The following is an 18369-nucleotide window of genomic DNA, read 5'->3' on the forward strand; positions in this document are numbered from 1 at the left end:
CTGGGAAAGGGTCTCATTTCCTGTACCTTTGAGATGAAGATCGAAGTTCCTAAATCAGGAGCAATCAAAAAAAAAGATGGAATGCAGAAGCAAATCTAAAACAGACAACCTCATTTTTCAGATACCAGCTGGCAGTCTACCTGCCTTCTCATAGCGAGGTCAGGTTACCTGTCAGTGAGGCAACAAGAAAGGAGTACCTTACGTGAATACCAGCACAACACTGCCCGTACGGGTAGCTACCTGATGCCATTCCAAAAACCTGTAATAATGCTTCCTTCAGAGCTGGCACCCCTCACAGGTTCTCACCAGCTGCGCTGATTTCCGGTTTGAATCATATCCAGGAACCTGGCCCCTGGTGGGTCCCTGGGAGTCATGGTACTGTCATGAGGCTGTTATCAAGGTGTGGCTCTCCTTGAGCGGTCAGGACGAGGCCTGATTCCAACCTCCTAAAGGCTATAGTACAAGAGGCGTCTTGAGCCTAATTAGCCGTGGAAGTGATGGCCCTGCGCAGGTGTATCTAGACGTGACTCATGGTGAGAGACAGGGCCAAGGAGAAATAAAAATATTTCCTGTGTCACTTGATTGGAATCTCAGGTCTACTTAAGGGAATGTTTTCTGAGAGTGAAGAAGAGCAAGGTTGGTCTCCTATGTCACTGATATGGAACTTGACTCCTACCCCCCACCCCCTCCACCCAACTCTCTTGGTTACCTCAGAAGACCCTCTGTCTCAGTGATAGTTTGCGTGGCCCACATGCCAATAGCCATTGGGATCTTTTTCCAGGGTACATGGAAGGCAAGCACCTGCCCTAGCCAATGGGATCCCTAGCTCCAGATCCCGTTGCCACTCTGAGGTTGGCATCTGAGACTTAAGGGCTGTTACATGCGCATCTGTCTTCTCAGGTCCTGGCTTCCGCGGCGTTCTTCTCAAAGCTCCAAACAGCAGGCCTCTCCTTTCTGTTCTGTCTTCCACACTCATTCCTGGCTCCTTGCATGCTTCCTCGGGGACTTTTCCTTCTTCCTGCCCCTTTCTTAGCTGACTTCCCAGCTCCATCCCCCTCACATGCTGAATTCTATGCTTGCCATGTGTGCCCATGAAAGCCCAGACCTTGACTATCATCCTCTCTCATGCTGATCTGGGCACAGATACACCTAACTGCTCCATAGCACCTGTTGGGTATGGAAAGCTCTTCTCTGTAATCCCAACATTCAGGAAGCTGTGACAGGATGATTGGTGTAAATGTGAGGCCAATCTATTAGTCCCTTGTACGGTCAGTTCTACACCAGCCTCGTAGTGTGAGACTGATCTCAAAACAACCCCTATATGGGAGGGGACCGGGAAATTTTTTAAAAATTAAAAGTGCACGAGCCTTGGGAGTCTCATAAGACTGGTAAGTTAAAGTTGAGTTTGAAGAGTGAATTTATCAGAAACACCACACCAGTCAGTCCCGGGAGGAAGATTAGAGTGTGAGCTTCTGAGCCAAGTTTAAAACATCCTAGATTGGTTCAGAGCCACTGCCTGTGTGGGAAGAGCAGGGAATTAGAAGTGTAAAACGGGCCAGGCGGTGGTGGCACACGCCTTTAATCCCAGCACAGGGGCAGGTGGCTGTCTGTGTATTCCAGGTCAGCCTGGTATATGGAGTTCCAGGCCAACCAAAGCTGCGAAGTGAGATTCTTTCTTTCTATATATATGTATATACACAATAAGTTGGTAAATGCCAAGGCTGGGATGGAAGAGACTCATCTTTTCCATTTGCTATATCGCGCTTCCATATTTCCCGGCCACTTCAGTGTTTCTTACAAGAGGAATGGATTCTTGGTTATGTGTTCGACAGGACTTATGGAATCTTAACCTGCCGGGAGGGGACAGCTGTGAGTTGCTCTTGGTGTATCCACCCTGCCTCACACCATTGCTTTCCCCCTGGGAGAAGGGTTTATGATGTCACTAGTTTCCCTTCAAATCTGAGCCTGGTTCAGAAAGATCCAGTCTCTGTGCTAGGGAAAAAAAATTAGAATTTCCATTGTAATACATAAAATGTAGGTCTTACTGTTTTGGTTTTCTGAACACAAAACAATGATCTACTTGCTAAGGCTGGCTGATTGGAAGGAACTTGTAAGCTACTCGGAGATGAATGAATAAGAAGTGGCATTAGTGAACATCAAGAAACTCCCTTTCCAGAATTCAGGTACACTACATCTTGTGAATAAACCCTTAGAAAACCTTCTCAATGTCCAGTGCTTTGTTTTTGGAGGCCATCTAAAGCTCTGTTTGAATGAATAAACACTCTATAGCTCTGGGGTGAATTCAGACAAGGTTCGCTTGGCCTTGGTCGTTATTCTGATTTGGTCTTTTCTTTTTTCTCTTCCCTCCTTCCCTTGCCTTTCTCTTCCTCCCATTACTTCTTTCTTCTTTTTTAAATTTGTAATACTTTTTCATATATTTTTTAATTAAGAGATTTTTCTATTTGTTTTCCATATCAACCATGGATTCCCCTTTCTTCTTTCTTCCTTATCTCTCTGTTCTTCCCTTCCTTTTTTTCCTGTCTGTTTTCTTTGCTTTGCTTCCCGCCCCCCCTCCTCACTTAGTGGGAAAAACCAGGTGCTTTAAGCCTCTGTTTTCTTTACATGGGCCCACTCAGGTTTTATGAAAGACTCTTCCCTATCCTTTTTTCTTCCTTCATGACCCAACATTTTGGGGACACGCTAGCATCGCGCAGTGTTCGTTAATACTGTGTTTTCACCCCAGTTATTCTCCTTTGATATGGGGAATATTAATTGATAATGAACGATTGCGTAATCTGTGACTTGCTATTTCCCTTACATTCCTGTTGGTGATTTATTATTTAAATCTGGAAGTGATCTTCTGACCTAACCGATAATCCTCCGCAACAAAAGATAACCACTGTTATAAGTCAACAGTGTAAGTCAGATGTACTTGAGAGGGACAAAGAATTCACCTGCGAGCACTTTTGGCACCATGCCCTTTCCCGTGAATTCAATCTGATGACAGAGGAGGCTGGGCTGCCAGGGGCTGCCACAGCACTTGCTGCAGAACCTCCCAAGGCCCCTGAAGATGATGGGACCAGCCCCACTTACCAGCCTGTCATGAGCAGCTAAAGACGAGAGCTTCCTTCTCTGCAAGAGGGATTTGAATGCACATCTCCTCGCTTCTTCTTTGGGCATGTGGTACAGTCAAGAGCCCACAGGTAAACCTCGGGTGGGCTGTTTGTCGAGTGGATGAGCTCTCCGTTGCCAGACTTTGATTTGACTAGCCATTTAGACTGACTTCTTGGGACAGTGACACCTCCAGCTGATGAGTTCTTAATCCATAAAATTGTGCGCATGCACACACAAACACACAGACACTCAGCTTTCAGGAGTATCACGGGGTGCATGGAAGTTGAGATTATACAAGATGGCGGGTCGGTACTGGCAATACCTGTGTATTAGCAAGATCATTGGTGCAGTCCCAGGTGTTGGGGCTGCTTGTCTTTGCCACGAGCCCTACTTCTGCCTGAAAGCAGACAGTGCAGTTTCTCCATAAATTTCACTTGGTCTAGACGAGGTCTCTTCAGGGAACTCCCAGAGAGGTTTTATTTTGTTCTCCTCAGACATCAAGCAATGCTGAAATAGTCCAACCAACACATATAACATTAAATGCTGGCAGATAGTTGTATAAAAGCCTTAGTCTGCTAACATGTCATACCCAAACCAGATGTTTAGCATGATCGTATCTGTTTAACATAAATCACTTTTTTTTAAAAAATGTCATGTAGACTCCGAACTTTAAAATTCTCTTTCAAAAACTCCACAGCACAGGAAAAGCTTGAAGGGCACGAAGGCGACAGTGATCCAAAACCTCCACAGAGACCAGGAAGACACCGCTAATTACCAGCAGTGGGGGAAATTGAGTTCTTTTAACCCTCCTTTCTTTTCTTCCTGCTGGAAATCCTCAGGCTCCATCAGCATAACAAAAAGAAGCTCAGCCAGCAGTTATGACTCCAGTCATTTCAGGAGCATAAATCATGGCTGGTGACAGCTCTGGCTATAAAGTCTTTTGGGTGACAATGACTAGCTATGCTGCCTGAGTTAATCAAATAATTATTTAACAGGTGTTTCTCTTGGTCTGGCCCCAGCTTTACAACATATTTCATTCCTTCCCAGGCTCCTTTGCGGCCTTTAGTTTGAAACAAACACGAGAGGCTTCACTAGAAAGTTAGGACCAGAAGAAGCAAGGCGCTTTGCCTCCTCTTGGTTCGTGTGCAAATCCCCAGTGCCCACCCCACTGGTTTCCTTGACAATCAATAACTTCCATTTTAGCTTCTGCAGATGGAGCTGACCTCCTGCAGAAGCCTTTTCTCCAGCTGATTGACGGATACTCAGGTGTCACGTTTTTGTTTTTTCCTACTGTTACTTCTACAGCCTGGGTGAGGTGTATAGGAAGAATCCCCCCGAAAATCTTAAGTCCCTTCTACTAGACATCACCCTTCAGATGTGAGAGTGAGCTGTGATCTGCTCCCTCCGTGGTGACAGTAGCTTTGTAGTCTCAGCCTCTGAGCTCTTAGAATATGCTCAGTAAAGTCACCCTCATGATCGCTGACAATCGTTATGAAAAGGTTGCTGAGTACTTGTTGAAACACGGATAGCTCTGTGGCTGCACCAGCCCGCATAACTCATAGTAAATGCAACTGTTACACAGTGATGCAAATCCACACTGGTCCTGGCGTTGAGTTCTGGTTGGGAGAGAGTGGGAAGGGGACGTGGAAGGGGAGCAGTTGCCGTCTCTGTTGCTTGTCATCAGTGGGTCTAATGATCTAAGCACCTGCATGCACCCCAAGTAGCAAAGGGTGAAGAAGACAATAGAAACTCATCAAAAACCCCCAAGCTCTGTAAATGTCATGGGAGAATCAAGGTCACACTGTTAGTGGCGCCTGATTGAAAAGTCCTGCCTATCACAGATGTGCCCTCAGTAAGGATGGATAGTTCGATGGCAGCTTTCATTTAAGTTTTTCCAAAGTCTCACCAATTACTTTTGAGTCATTTCACATTGCAACCAAAGGTAGACGTGTGTTTAACAAATTTAGCATTTTTAACATTTAGTTCATCCTAAAATAGTTGGCTTTCTTCATATTAATTACGTTTTTTGCAGTAGTGAAGCTTAGGACCTTGGGCATGTGGGGCAAGTACTCTGCCCATGACTATCTATATCCCTATCCCTCTCTCTTTTTCTTTTTTAAGAGTTACTTATTTCATGTGTATAAGCATTTTGGCTGCGTGTATATATGTGTACCACATTGCACGCCCGGTGTCCGTAGAGACCAGGAGATAGATGGTGGATCCCCTAGAGCTGGAGTTGGGATGGTTGTGAAGCCACCCTGTGGGGCCTGGGAACTGAACCCAGGTCCTTTGCGAGAGCTGCAAACACTCTTAACTGCTGAGCCGTTCCTCCAGCCCCAGCCTGGGATTTTCTGTATACTGTGGTTCTTCGACATTTCAGCCATTGACTAACACAAACTTCAGTCCATCTACATAGGGCAAGCAAGCGCTTCCGTCTTTTTCTTGACCTTGAATTTGTTTTTATAGATTCATTCATTCAAGTTCTGTTTTTTTATGAAATCAATTGAGAGAAATCAAGTTATGATTTCCTTACCACAGAAAGCCATAGGGGTCTCATATAAAATTCAGAAGGAAAGTCATCAGGAAAGGGGAGAAATATTTAAAATTTGAAGATCTGTAGGCTTTGGGGTACCACCAGCTTGATGGTTTCTCCATTGGTACTCACATATGGGATTTGTATTTTTTTAGATAGTAAAATTTCAGTGCCCTAAGTGGGAAAACGAGAATAAGATTAGAGTAGGAGGGAGGGATCTTTATTTAGCAGAATACATGTTTTAAAATTAGAAAGGGAAAAAAAAACCTTATTGTGATTACAGGTTGCTGTTGTTAGCTTCTGTTTTAAAGTTGGTACCACTGTATTGGTTTGAAATAATTTATACATTTGTTCCTATCCTCACCCAAATGTGCATGGAAGATGGCTCCGTTGTTAAAATGCTTTCGCCTAAAAAGGGAGAGTTGGACTTTGAACCCCAACACCTAGATACAAAGCCAGGCATGGACCAATAATCTCAAATCTGGGGGAGGTAGAGACAGGGAGACCGCTGGCATGGGAAAGGGTTTCTTTCTAGCAAAGGTAGTTAGGCTGGCCCGGAGTCATTTCCTGAACAGTCAGTCCCCTTTGCACCAATTAGCCAGTCACATGCATTAGGTTGGGAAGTTTAGATCCCCCATCGATGGGATGAGCCAAAGTCGCCATGCATTTGAGGCATACCAGACAGAAGCCATGTTAGCCTCAGGGTGCCTGCTAGTCTGGTTCCGGTTATGCTGCATGCTTTTTGCAAAAAGAATTGCTTTGCCCAACTTTTCCTTAACATCAGGATTCTCCTTAATTTTGTTTCTAACACCAGGCCCACTGGCTGGCTTAACCTGGTCTATGAGCTCCAGGTCCTAGTGTGAAAGAGACCTACTAAAAAAACCCAAGATGTGTGTTAGATCCTCTCCAGTACTCTAGGTCAGCCTCTGATCTCCATGAACACACATTCTTATTGGGGTCTATTAGACATACAAGGTAGCTTCTTCCTCTTGAGGGAAAATGGAGTGGGCATTCAAAAGTTCAGGAAGTACTTTTTCAACCCTGGCCCGTCAAAGCTGGAGGCATTAACTCTCCACCAAGTGCCACAGTAGTATTCTTCATGGGTGTCCCCTTTTCTAGTGTGCAATGACTTTTATGGAGTTGATTTAAAATGAGCAAGCTTCATTTGAATCTGCGTCTAGAGAGTTTACCACACCTCGTGTGAACTCCGACCACATCTGACACTTTGGAATTGCTGACCTCTTCATGGGGTTATACTGCCTTCTGTTCATGAAAGAGCAAGGCAGTTTTCGACACAGCTTCTTTCTGCCATTGTTCCCTCTTGTCTGTTTCCCTGAAAGCTAGCTGTAAAGAGAGGAGGCAAGGCAAGGCAATGGCGAACCCAGATAGGCCTGGGCCTGTAGGAAGAGAGGGAGTGTCCTGTTGGTGGAAAGAAGAACCCACAAGAACCCCACCCAGTGACTTATCTAACTAGACAGTTTTAAATAAAAATTACCTGCTTCTTATTTCACAATTAAATAAGTTGTAGATGCTATGAGTTTAATTCAGTCTTGGTTTTGTGTGTGTGTGTATGTGTGTGTGTGTGTGTGTGTGTGTTTGGTTTGTTTGTTTGTTTTTTAGTAAGGGTGGATTAAAATTATAATGGATAAATTGTATTCAGTTCTATTAAAAAAAACCTAATATTATGAAGAAATTCAGTATGGCTTATCCCTGTTTTTGCCTCATCCAAGGGGTAACTGAATGAGCACATCCATATTGCTTCATTCCTTTGGGTATTGTCTTAACCAATCTCTAAAGAAAGTCTACATAGCTACAGTGTTTGTTTAAATTAACACATCCAATTAAAACTAGGGAAGCAGACAGTTAGAAGCTGCTTTGGCTAAAAAGCATTGACTTGACTTGGGACCACGCGGGGACAAGGAGCAGGATGGAAGCCTTCATCTCCTGTTCCTCCCTCTGCCTGACCCCCCTGTACTTTGCCACCGAGATGAGTCTTTGTCCTTAATCTGTTCTCTTGAGTCACCTTGGATTCCAGGAATCCAGTGTTCTCAGATGTGGGCAGTTATCAATGAGGGCGGACCACACCCTGGAGCAGAAGAAGTCACCTCCTGAGACCCGCCCCTTGTTATTGCTAAACCAAGAAAGTCTTCTGGACCACCTCCCCCATCCACAATTGAGGGAATGATCACTGCCTGAGGACACCTTGGCTGGGCCCACTTATTTATGCATACTGCTTGCCCCACCTCTCCATTCTTCCTCTGGACTTGGTGGGTGTCACCGGGCCCCCTTTTCTGTTCCCCTTCCTAGGTGATCACATTGACCAGGTTTTTTTTTTCCCCCACTGTCCCCAGTCTCTTAAATTGGCAGAATGAGGCCAGCAACCAAGCCAAACTTGTTGTTAGGGCTGCTGGATCCTGGACTTCTGTTCCCTAAACTCCATTCATGGTAGGACTAGGAGCCAAGCCTAGTCTTCGCCATTGTTGGCATGAATTATTACACAGTTTTAAAGGATGGCAGAAGAGAGAGAATTGTAGGGTAAGAGACCACTTCTCTTGCCCGTATCATCCTTTACTACATCTTTCTGTTGATTTTTACAGACTATCTCTGGCCCAAATATCCTGAGCTTTTAAAAGAAGGACCTTTGAGAAAGGAGTCCCAAGGAGGACCCTGTACCAAGCTAGAACCTTCAAAACTACACAGTGTATCTCTTAGAGATTGCCCAAATATTTCCTACAAAGCCAACTTTCCTCTGCATGGTATAAACTTGATTTCTTATGTTTCCCAGAGTGTATATTAGACATTGTCCAAACAGTTATGGAGTTTAGCAACTTTTAAAAACAATTTGGTTTTACCTTCCTGAACTTATCATCAAGGAACTGGAAATGTGTAGGAAGAAAGCAATAATCAGGAGTCCAGGTCCATAGTATTTAAAGGCAATAGTTTAGATAGTCACAGGGTTGATGTCAGGGGATGCCTGTTTGAGACTGCTCACTTGGTAACTCTGCTTTGAATTTGGGTGTTGAGATGAGGTCTCACTGTTGTTCAAGTTGGTGTTAAACTCCAGGGACCAGATGATCCTTGAAGCTCATGCTCCCAAGTTCTGGGTCTAGAGCCATTCACTCTGGTGCCTGGTCCTCTTGGAGCAGGACCAGTTAGCACTTGTATAAAGATACTCTACTCAGTTCTGTCTTCTAAGTGTTACGGACAGATTATGAACTGTTTATTCATGCATTACAAAGATGTCACATCTCTGATAACATACCCCCTCCCAGCTGCAAATCCTATTATTTGTCTTCTTGATTTAAAAAAGAAATTGTTCTTGTAGTGTTTGTGTATGAGGGTGTGGTGGGGAATGAAATGTTTTTGAACTTATTTGGTTGAACTACGCATTGGCCTTTTTCCTTAAGCGATGGGGCTAGAGCGATTATTCAGTGTAAGAGTATTTGTTGTACACGAATGAGGACCTGAGTTCAGGTTCCAGTGCCCATGTTAAAAGCCTGATGTAGCTGGGTGTGTACCTGTAACCCTAGTTGTATGGGGAACAGGGAAGGCAGGGTCTCTGGGGCTTGCTGCCTGCCAGCCCAGCTCCAAGTTCAGTGAGAGACCTTGTCTCAAAAAAGTAAGATAAAGTGACAGATAAAGACAGGGCTCCTGAAACCTGCCCCTGCCCTGCTCCACAGGCACTAGAGTACTCTCTCTCTCTCTCTCTCTCTCTCTCTCTCTCTCTCTCTCTCTCTCTCTCTCTCTCTCTGAGATGGATCTGTTCGTAAATGGACAGTTGTTCTCAGAGTGGGGTTTCCTTAGCCTCAATTTTAAAGAAATGGGCATTCTCAGGCCCCACCAGGCAATCATAAACATGGAGCCCGGCATTTGGGCTTTAATTAAATCCCTATGTTTTTTGGAGAATCAGGAGAAGAAAACACTGAACTGAGGTTAGAATTTACTGAGCTTTAGCATTCTAAGAACTTAGCCTCAGGTGGTCCTCAGCTTCAGCTCTTGGTCCCCTAATGTCACAAACAAGAGCTTAGGAATCTCCAGCATAATCTAAGTATGTAACTCAAGTTATATATCTTACCAAGCTCTTAGACCCTTCTGCCTGTCTGACTTGGAGTTGAAATGAGCCCAACTCCACAGAGAGTCACTGGTTGCAGATACTTTACTATGCTCTTAGTCACTCAGGAGCCAAACACTGCTATCATCATCGTCATCATTATAACTACAACTTAAGAAAATTATTTGATGTGTATGAGTGTTCTGCCTACATGTATGCCCGTGTACAAATGGGCATGCCTGCTGCCCACAGAGGCCAGAAAGGGGCACTGGATTCCTTGAATCTGGAGTTACTGATGATTATGAGCTGACATATGAACTTAGGTCCTGTGTGCTTCTGTGTATTGATATGTACATGCAAGTCTGGTCCTACTACAGCCAGAAACATCAGTCCCTTGGAGATGGAGTTACAGACAGTTGTGAGCTGCCCAGCATGGGTGATGGGACTTGAACTCATGTCCTCTGCAAGAACAATGCATTCTTAACATCTGAGCCATCTTTCCTGCCTATCATCCTCATTATCACTGCCATCATTATTATTTAAACAGAGTCATCTAGCCCTATCTGGATTGAATTCACTGCTACTTGAGGTTAACCTTGAACTCATCAGTGTCCTGCTTCTTCCTGTATTCAGAGATCTTGGGTGTGCATTTCCAGATTCAGATCTTTTATGATGTAGATGAACCATTCCGGTTCTGAGTGCCCAAGACAAGAAAGATGGGAATTTAAAGTTGTAGAATTTTGAAAGACCTTAAAAGAAAGGGATCAGAAAATAGGGTAACAATGCCCTCCCCTCCCCCTCCAGGTCAGGCTATATCATTTAATCAAGGGAAGAAAAATCAATTTAAAAGTGTATAGTAGTAATTGTTTCCAGTAAGATAGGCTGATAGGAAGTTTTCTATTTTGCAGTGACTGTTAGCAAGTGCTCTTTATTCAAACAAAGAGCTGGGGCCATACATTCCAGTCCTTTCTCACATGGTCTAGAAAACAACCGTGGGCAAGGCATTCATTTTAGAGTGCCTATCTCGATCATTGGCTGACAGTATAGAGCCCCCTGAGTCCAATCCAGCCTGCTACCAGTTTTTATATGACCTGAAAAGCTAGTAATGTTTTTATGGATGGCATTTGCAATTGATTTGGTAATAGAAAACACTTTCCTTGAAGACCAATTAAGAGAAATGTTATATCTCCAATAAAGAATTCTGTTCTCATTAGTAAATATCTAATGCAAAAAAGAGTAATTAACTATTACAATCATTTCAAATCGAACCACTAACAATTTGTTTTCTATTTTGTTACATAGTCCTTTTCTTCTTCGAGCTTGCCTGTAAAGCCTAAGTTATTTACTATTTGGCTCCACAGAAGAGCCTGCTGACTCCAATGAAAGCTAATCTTTAAGATCTTTCTAATGGTCCACTCACATTTAGTCTCAATATAGCAATGTGATTTGAATGATCCATATTTGGCAACATTTGGTCCTATTTACCCTGTGCGTCCCAGACCAGAGCTTCCTTCCTGTAATGGCTGTCAGTCTTCATCACCCTGTAGCTTCTAGAAGAGAAGATGTTAGCAACATTCAATGACGTTGCTTAGATGAGAAAGCCAACCTTGTTTGTGTTTAATCCTTGATTTTTTTTTTTTTTTTTTTTTTTTTGGTTTTTCGAGACAGGGTTTCTCTGTGTAGCTTTGCGCCTTTCCTGGAGCTCACTTGGTAGCCCAGGCTGGCCTCGAACTCACAGAGATCCGCCTGGCTCTGCCTCCCGAGTGCTGGGATTCCTTGATTTTTTTTTTTTTTTTTTTTTTTGCCTCAGTTTCCCAATCTGTACCAGGAAGAGGGTTATCAGCTAATGTTTACAACTTTCCCAAATGTTACTGGGGCTTGTGTGTTTTTATAAAAAGTTGAAAGCAGCAATCCTTTATCATACAGGCTAGTTTCCTTATCTTTTATTCTTACATTGATATAAGTGAACACTTAATTAGAAAAGTGATTTATTATTATAACAGTCAGTAAGTGGCTTCGATGTATAAACTTCTAAATATACAAAATAAGCTGTGTCTGGTAGGTAGCGGGCAGCAAGTGCTCACCTCTATCTCATCCAGAGGGAAAAGTGGGGAGAGACCTTTGGGCCAAGAGCCAAAAACTCCTTGGGGACCAGTTTGCATAAATGGCTCATTCTCCTTAGGGAGTTCCTGTTGGAATTTCTTCTTTCACCTTCTGGAGGCTCAATTTGAAGGACCAGTCAGTTACCTGGGAAGGTAACCTTTAACCCCTGTGAGCTTGGACTGTAATTCAAATTAGGTTTTACCTAAGAGATTAGCTACCTGAAAGCTGGGCTTGAGGACATTGATCATAGTCTTTGAGGTGGGTTCTGGGTGTGTTGATAAAGTTTCCTGGGTGCTGCTGTGATAGCCCCACCACTTAGTGTATTTACTTCTGCAAGTGTGTGTGTGTGTGTGTGTGTGTGTGTGTGTGTGTGTGTGTGTGTGTGTGTGTCAGGCTCAATGCTACCATTTCCAGAGCACTATTACACAAGAGAAATACAATGGAAAACTTGAAAAGCAAGTTTTAGGTGTTTAGTGGTCTCACTGGAAAACAATTGTATGTACATACATTTTTTTTGTTATGTTTATGTGTATTTGCAAATGTGCATGGAGGCCAAAGGTCTACATCAAGTGTCAGCATTATTTTTTGACACAGGCCTCCCTGGAGCTTGCTGATTTGGCCACACTGGCTGGCCATTGAGTTCCAGTATGGCCTGGGATTTACAGGCACATGGCGACACACCTGTTTTTTTTTTTTTTTTTTTTTTTGTTGAGGTGTTGGGGAATCCCAATTCAGACCCTCTTGCTGATGCAGCAAGGACTTTAGTCATTCAGTGATCTCCACAGGCCCTAAAAATCCTGTAAAAGATGAAATGCAAGGTGGTGACATTATTTACTCAAACTATTGGTGCATCCAATAGATAATCAATGTAAAATGAAGGAGCGATTTGGGCGGGTGGGGCTTGAGGTCTGGAGTGTATTTCACTCCTCTAACTGGTCTCTGTAGACCAGCCTCACCCTCAATTTCCCAGCTGGGAAGTGACAGCCGTGGACGATCTTCGACCAGACAGTGGATCACGGGTGACGGTATGGCTGTCAAAGGCACCAGTGAGGCACGAATTGGGACGATGCTAATTGAGCGACACCTCTGCACTTCCCACCTTCCATGGGAATCAGAAGTTTGCAGAATGTCTATCCTAACTGCAGTGCATAAAACCTAGGGGGGGCCCCCCGGGCGGTGGTGGCGCATGCCTTTAATCCCAGCACTCGGGAGGCAGAGCCAGGCGGATCTCTATGAGTTCAAGGCCAGCCTGGGCTACCAAGTGAGTTCCAGGAAAGGCGCAAAGCAACATAGAGAAACCTTGTCTCGGTAAAAAAAACAAAAAACAAAACAATAACAAAAAAACAAACCTAGGGGGGCAGGAGCTCTGGAGTTAGAGGCTTGCATGGCTTTGAGGATTGCTTACCACCTTGGATTCCTGCACCGGCAGAATAGCATTAGTACTTGAAGCACATGGATTATTATGGTAGTTAAATTAAATACTTTGCGTAAATATAATAAATGTTCAATGGATGCTTGACATTTACCACCCAAATAGCCTTTTCTAGTTATTTTACAAATTAGTTTAAAATGAACTACGAGGACAGCCAGGTACTGTGAATCTTTTTGTAATTCCAGAAGAAAAATGGCCGTAACCATCCATACAGGATTTTATTTTATTTTTTGTAGTTCTTTGTGTTGAACTCTGGCTTCCAAATCTTCCAGCCTTCAGCCACCCCGATGCTCTGGGCAGGGTCTTTTTTAAATGAGTGGCTACATCCAGCTCATTTCATCTATGATCAAAATAAAACAAAGCAATATTGATAATTTTAAAATTCAGAATTTCCATTAGCTTTTTGTTCTGTTTGAGACAGTGTCTCAATTTGCATAGATCAGGCCATTAGAATTTATGGTGTGAATTTCCTATTTCATATTCCTGTGTGCTGAGACGTGTGGGCCAATAAAAGCTACATATCCTGCTGTCTTTGAAAAATCTTAAAGTTAACCTTGTTATGGTGGTAGGTAAACCGATGAAAGAAGTTTCTTCTTTTCCTCCTACTCCCTGTCTTCCTTCTTCCTTATATTCCCCATCTCCCTTTATTTCATGTTAGCATAAAGAAGTGAATAGGGCAAAGATAAATGGGTTTGGATGGCAAGTTGGCTTTGCTGCTCTGGGTTGATCTCTCCATGGGGGAGCCCTGTTCATAGGCAAGCTATTCTGAGCAGCTTCCCTGGGAGAAACACAGGAGAAAGATGCTTCTCGACGAAACGTGTTGGATTTGTTTAGGAAGTCATTTGCTTTCCAAAATACAGGGTAACTGTTCTCAATCAACCAAGAGAGAACGATGGGAAATAAGTGTCTGTCAATGTGTGTTGTAGCAAGTGCATCCTTCACAGGAATTATATTGAGAATAAAAGGGATAGCGAGCTTTTTAAGATGCTTAAGTACACCGGTGAATAGATGTAGGATGCACTTACGCATCTGTGGGCTAAATTCTGAAAGGCTGAACCACACAGAGCAAAGAAATGTACCAAACCATCAATTTAGTAGGTCATTTTGAATGTAGGCAGCAAAATGGCTGTGTGTGTGAAAAGCCACTACTATATTTTGAAAGAACCTCTCTAAGAATCCTGAAATATTAATAACATGGTCTAAATGTAGCTAAGGGTAGCAAGGGCTGCTGAGAATAGCATAATGACAATTCTGAATTTTTTTGCTTGTGCTTGTAAAAGCAAGAAGTTAAGAGTGAAAATGGTCAATGTGTTGAAAAAGGCAGCTTTCAATTTTCTAAATTGGTATAGAACTTTCTATTTCCCAAATAAACTCACATATATTTATCCTTGGTAACGTTTTAATATTGAGGAAAAGAGAAAAACTACAAAAATTCAGAAATGCACACACCCCCCCCACCCCCGCCCCGCCCCGCCACTTTGAATTCACTGAAGAACTAACTAGTACAGTGAATTTTGAGCTTTCACAAATTGGGAGAAACATCTTGCAATAGGGATTGTTGTGAACTCCAGATGAATTTTGTAACTGGAAGTTGTCTAATTAGAATGCCACGTCCTTTCCGCCCCCTGCCAGCTTCTGAATGTGGTGTTTTTCATATCATACTGATCGGTCACTGACTAATTTCTATCAATTATCACCTTCTCCTCTCACTGTGAGACTTTAGATTTTGATGATTAAAAAATGAAAGTGTGCGTGAATTAGCCAGGGATGCACAGAATATATTTTTTTTTCCGAAAGGCATTAAAAACATTTGTGTCTTGTTCCAGCATGAGTTGCCTTGAGTTGCTTTTGTCTTCTGTGACCACTGAGTGATGGGGGGGGGGGGGGGGGATCAGGGTCAGAAGGCAGGGGAGCCCAGGAAGTTTGTGTCCCTGTTGGGGGTTCTTCCTGTTTGATGTAGGACCATGAGGCTTAATCTTCTGCTTCTTCCCAAAGTCTGGATCACAGATTTTCATGAAAACCCTAGGGCCATCTTAAACATGACCAAAAGCACCTTGCAAGCTGAACCTTATCTAATTATGGGATGCCTATGAACTTGGGAGACACATAAATCACAGCCACCAAAGCAATTTGTTTTTCTAAGGTGCTTCGGTCCAATGAAAGACGAAAAGCAAATAAGGGAGAGATTGATCTGGGAGTACTTTTATTGTTGGTGCTCCACACACCATAAAGTTTTAGCTCGTTAAGGGGGATTCCATAAACAACTTTAGTTAATAAGAGTGAAGTAACTGTGTGTGCGCCTTTCGAGTGCCCACTAAAGTCCCTTACCACTCGTCATTGTGGGAGATGATGTTGATTAAGAAAATGCCAACAGGCCAGGCCAGAGGGTGAGGGGTGGGTTTCAGTGGATGCTGTGTGGACCAATGTGACAGCTCTCTGTGGCTGTAGGTCTCTGTAGTCCTATTTCTACAGAGAACCCAGCATGCGTGGGTGGCTATACATCTGTCCCTTTCAGAGCGGTCCCTGGATGGCTGCTGAGGCTGGTCTCTTGCATGTTAGCCTAGTGAAAAATATGCAATGAGTCCTTCATCCAGATGGGGTTTTGGTAGTATTGACACATTCTGAGAACATGATAAATGAATCCAGCATAGAGCAAAGCATGCTGAGACAATTGTGGGTAGCTCATTTTCTTTCCCATCCTCAGACGTTATGGTATAACTTAATTATCATTGTCCTTATCCGTGACCTCAATGCTGGATGGTGCTGGTCAGTTTTTATTTTTGGTTGAGATTGGTTTGGGGAGTAATCATGAAGAGTGTGAGGAGGAAAAAGGGGAAGGGAGCAAAAGCCCTCTTAATTAATTTTTATGATGAGGTTTTGCAGCATTATTGAATTTTTCCACATTACTGAGGAAAGTAGTCCTCAGTGTCCGTGTGATGTTTTGAAAGATGAGATCATGGAAAGCCGAGTCAGGTGCGCGAAAGGACTGTATGGACCTGTGTTCTCTGTCCTCACCTCAACGGTGCTCATTGCAAGGGGGAGAGGGGGTCTGCCAAAAATGGAGGCAGGGAAACACTGGAGGGCTTCGTGCCCTTGAGGATGAACACCACACACTAGCTGGTTTTTCAGTCAGCTGCTTGTTTTATACTATTCCAGAATCTATCTGTAAGTAGACCTCATTGCGTTGCTCTGAAAGGGACTAACTCATGCCTTCCAAGCTCGTGTCATTCATGAATGCCTTTGCTGGATTCTCAGTTTGATTCTCTCTGTAACCATAATTAGGAAACGGCCCCCAACCAATTTTTTTTGTTAGCATTTGGACATATTTCCATCTAGTTGATTGAATAAAAGACACCCCCCCCCCTCTCAAATTCCAATGTAAGTGGCTGAGAGTTTAGGTTCGGGGGAGCAGCAGAACACTTGGGGGTCAAAGATGGCCGCTGAAACTTAACCAGATGCAAGGTGTCACACTCACAATTACCTGGTGGAAACTGGAGTTCTTCCTCTAAAAAGTGCGGCTAATACTAGTGCATTGTCTCAAGGGGCTACAGGAAGACTGAGCACTGTAGAGCCTCTAATGGCTGCCGGCTTCCAGGGAGACTCCAGGAAACTTCCACTGTATTGTACTTGATCACACTAGTTTTAAGGCGTTGTCCTTTAGAGGCTCCTTGACACGTAACTAGAATTGCCAGTGAGCCTTAAGGAGAAGCTGTGAGGCTGAGTATGTGGTTGAGTTGCTAGAATGCTTACCCAGCTTGCAGGAAGCTCTAGGTTTGATTCCCCAGCACTCAGGTGGGAGAGGCAGAAGGATGAGGAATTTAAGGCCACCCTCAGCTGAATAGAAAGTTTGCCTGGGTTACCCGAGACACGGTCAGTCCATGTTTTAGGTTGCTTTGCCCTGCATTTCAAGCTAGGTGATCGCTAGAGATGAACAACATCCCCTCTCCCTCCTCCCCCGCCCCCACCTCTTCTGCCATCAAGGAAATGCTTTTCCACATTTTGCTTCGTTCCTCTTACAGTGGTTCATGTTTGTTTTCCTTTTCCTCCTTCCCCGTAGCTTGCAAAATTGGATATTACAAAGCCCTCTCCACGGATGCCACCTGCGCCAAGTGTCCACCCCACAGCTACTCCGTCTGGGAAGGAGCCACCTCGTGCACCTGTGACCGCGGCTTCTTCCGAGCTGACAACGATGCCGCCTCCATGCCCTGCACCCGTAAGTGGTTTGCTTGTCTCCTGTCTTCCGCGATGCCAGCAGCTTTCATTACCACCTGGCAGGGTGCTGCCAGGACTGCTCCCGGGATAACCTTGCAGGGGGCAAATTAGATACCAAGCACGCTTCCCCTTTCTATCATAGCAGGAGAAACGCTTATGAAAAGAAAGGCTCTCTTTCACTCTTTCTGGTTGCCTTCAAAATGCACAGCTGCCAACCAGCTACTTTGTGGCGCAAAGATTGAGTGTTCGGGTTGTCTGACAGTGTAATTACAGCGGAGAATGGAATTTATAAATGGCTTCACCATTGCATCGAGGGCTGGGGGAACCTTGACAACCACAGGAGAAAGAGGTAGAGGACGACCACCACGACAACGGGGTTTGGGAATGTGCTGCAGTCCTGGGAGAGACAGGTTAGAGTGCTCTGAGGTCATTGCTTGGGTTTTTCATTTTACCTCTTCCTGCTTTCATCATAGCTTTGTGTTCATAACACTTAGGCCAGGACCCTAATAAATGCTTATTTCATATTAGGCACTTAATAAATGCTGGGCTAATGAATAGATGGTGTTGGCAAGCCCGGTGTGAAGCTGGACAGGGAAATCTCTTCTCACACTTTATTTGGACAATGTTCCCAAGGTGTTGCCACAGACCTTGCAGTGGCTGTGACCTTGAGCAAGGCAGGAATGATGGGCCCCTGGCATTTCGCTCATGTTTTGCACTAGTTGAGGGCCGCCTTTCAGGGCACAGCCTGGTAATGTGGCATATAGGACTTCAAGTTCAGGGCTTGCTTCTCAGACTTTGGTTTACTAGCAGAGTAAACATACAGCCTCTGACGTCTTAATTTCCCCATCTGTTGAATGGAACTAATAACAGCACATGTTATATATCTTTGTCCTGAAAAGCTTTACTTACATTCAAAGATTCAAG

General features: G+C 43.9%; 1 protein-coding gene across 2 annotated transcripts in view; it reads left to right on the plus strand.

The window, feature by feature from the left end:
- Epha4 (EPH receptor A4) overlaps nt 1–18369 on the plus strand; it is a 134207-nt gene that overhangs the window by 47818 nt on the left and 68020 nt on the right. For both annotated transcript variants that reach the window (XM_016009883.3, XM_006972130.4), the window contains exon 4: nt 17291–17446. In XM_016009883.3, the coding sequence (XP_015865369.1) occupies nt 17291–17446 (156 nt within the window). The remainder of the gene's footprint in view (nt 1–17290; nt 17447–18369) is intronic.

Source organism: Peromyscus maniculatus, chromosome 13, assembly GCF_049852395.1.
Source record: "Peromyscus maniculatus bairdii isolate BWxNUB_F1_BW_parent chromosome 13, HU_Pman_BW_mat_3.1, whole genome shotgun sequence".
NCBI classification, from domain to species: domain Eukaryota; kingdom Metazoa; phylum Chordata; class Mammalia; order Rodentia; family Cricetidae; genus Peromyscus; species Peromyscus maniculatus.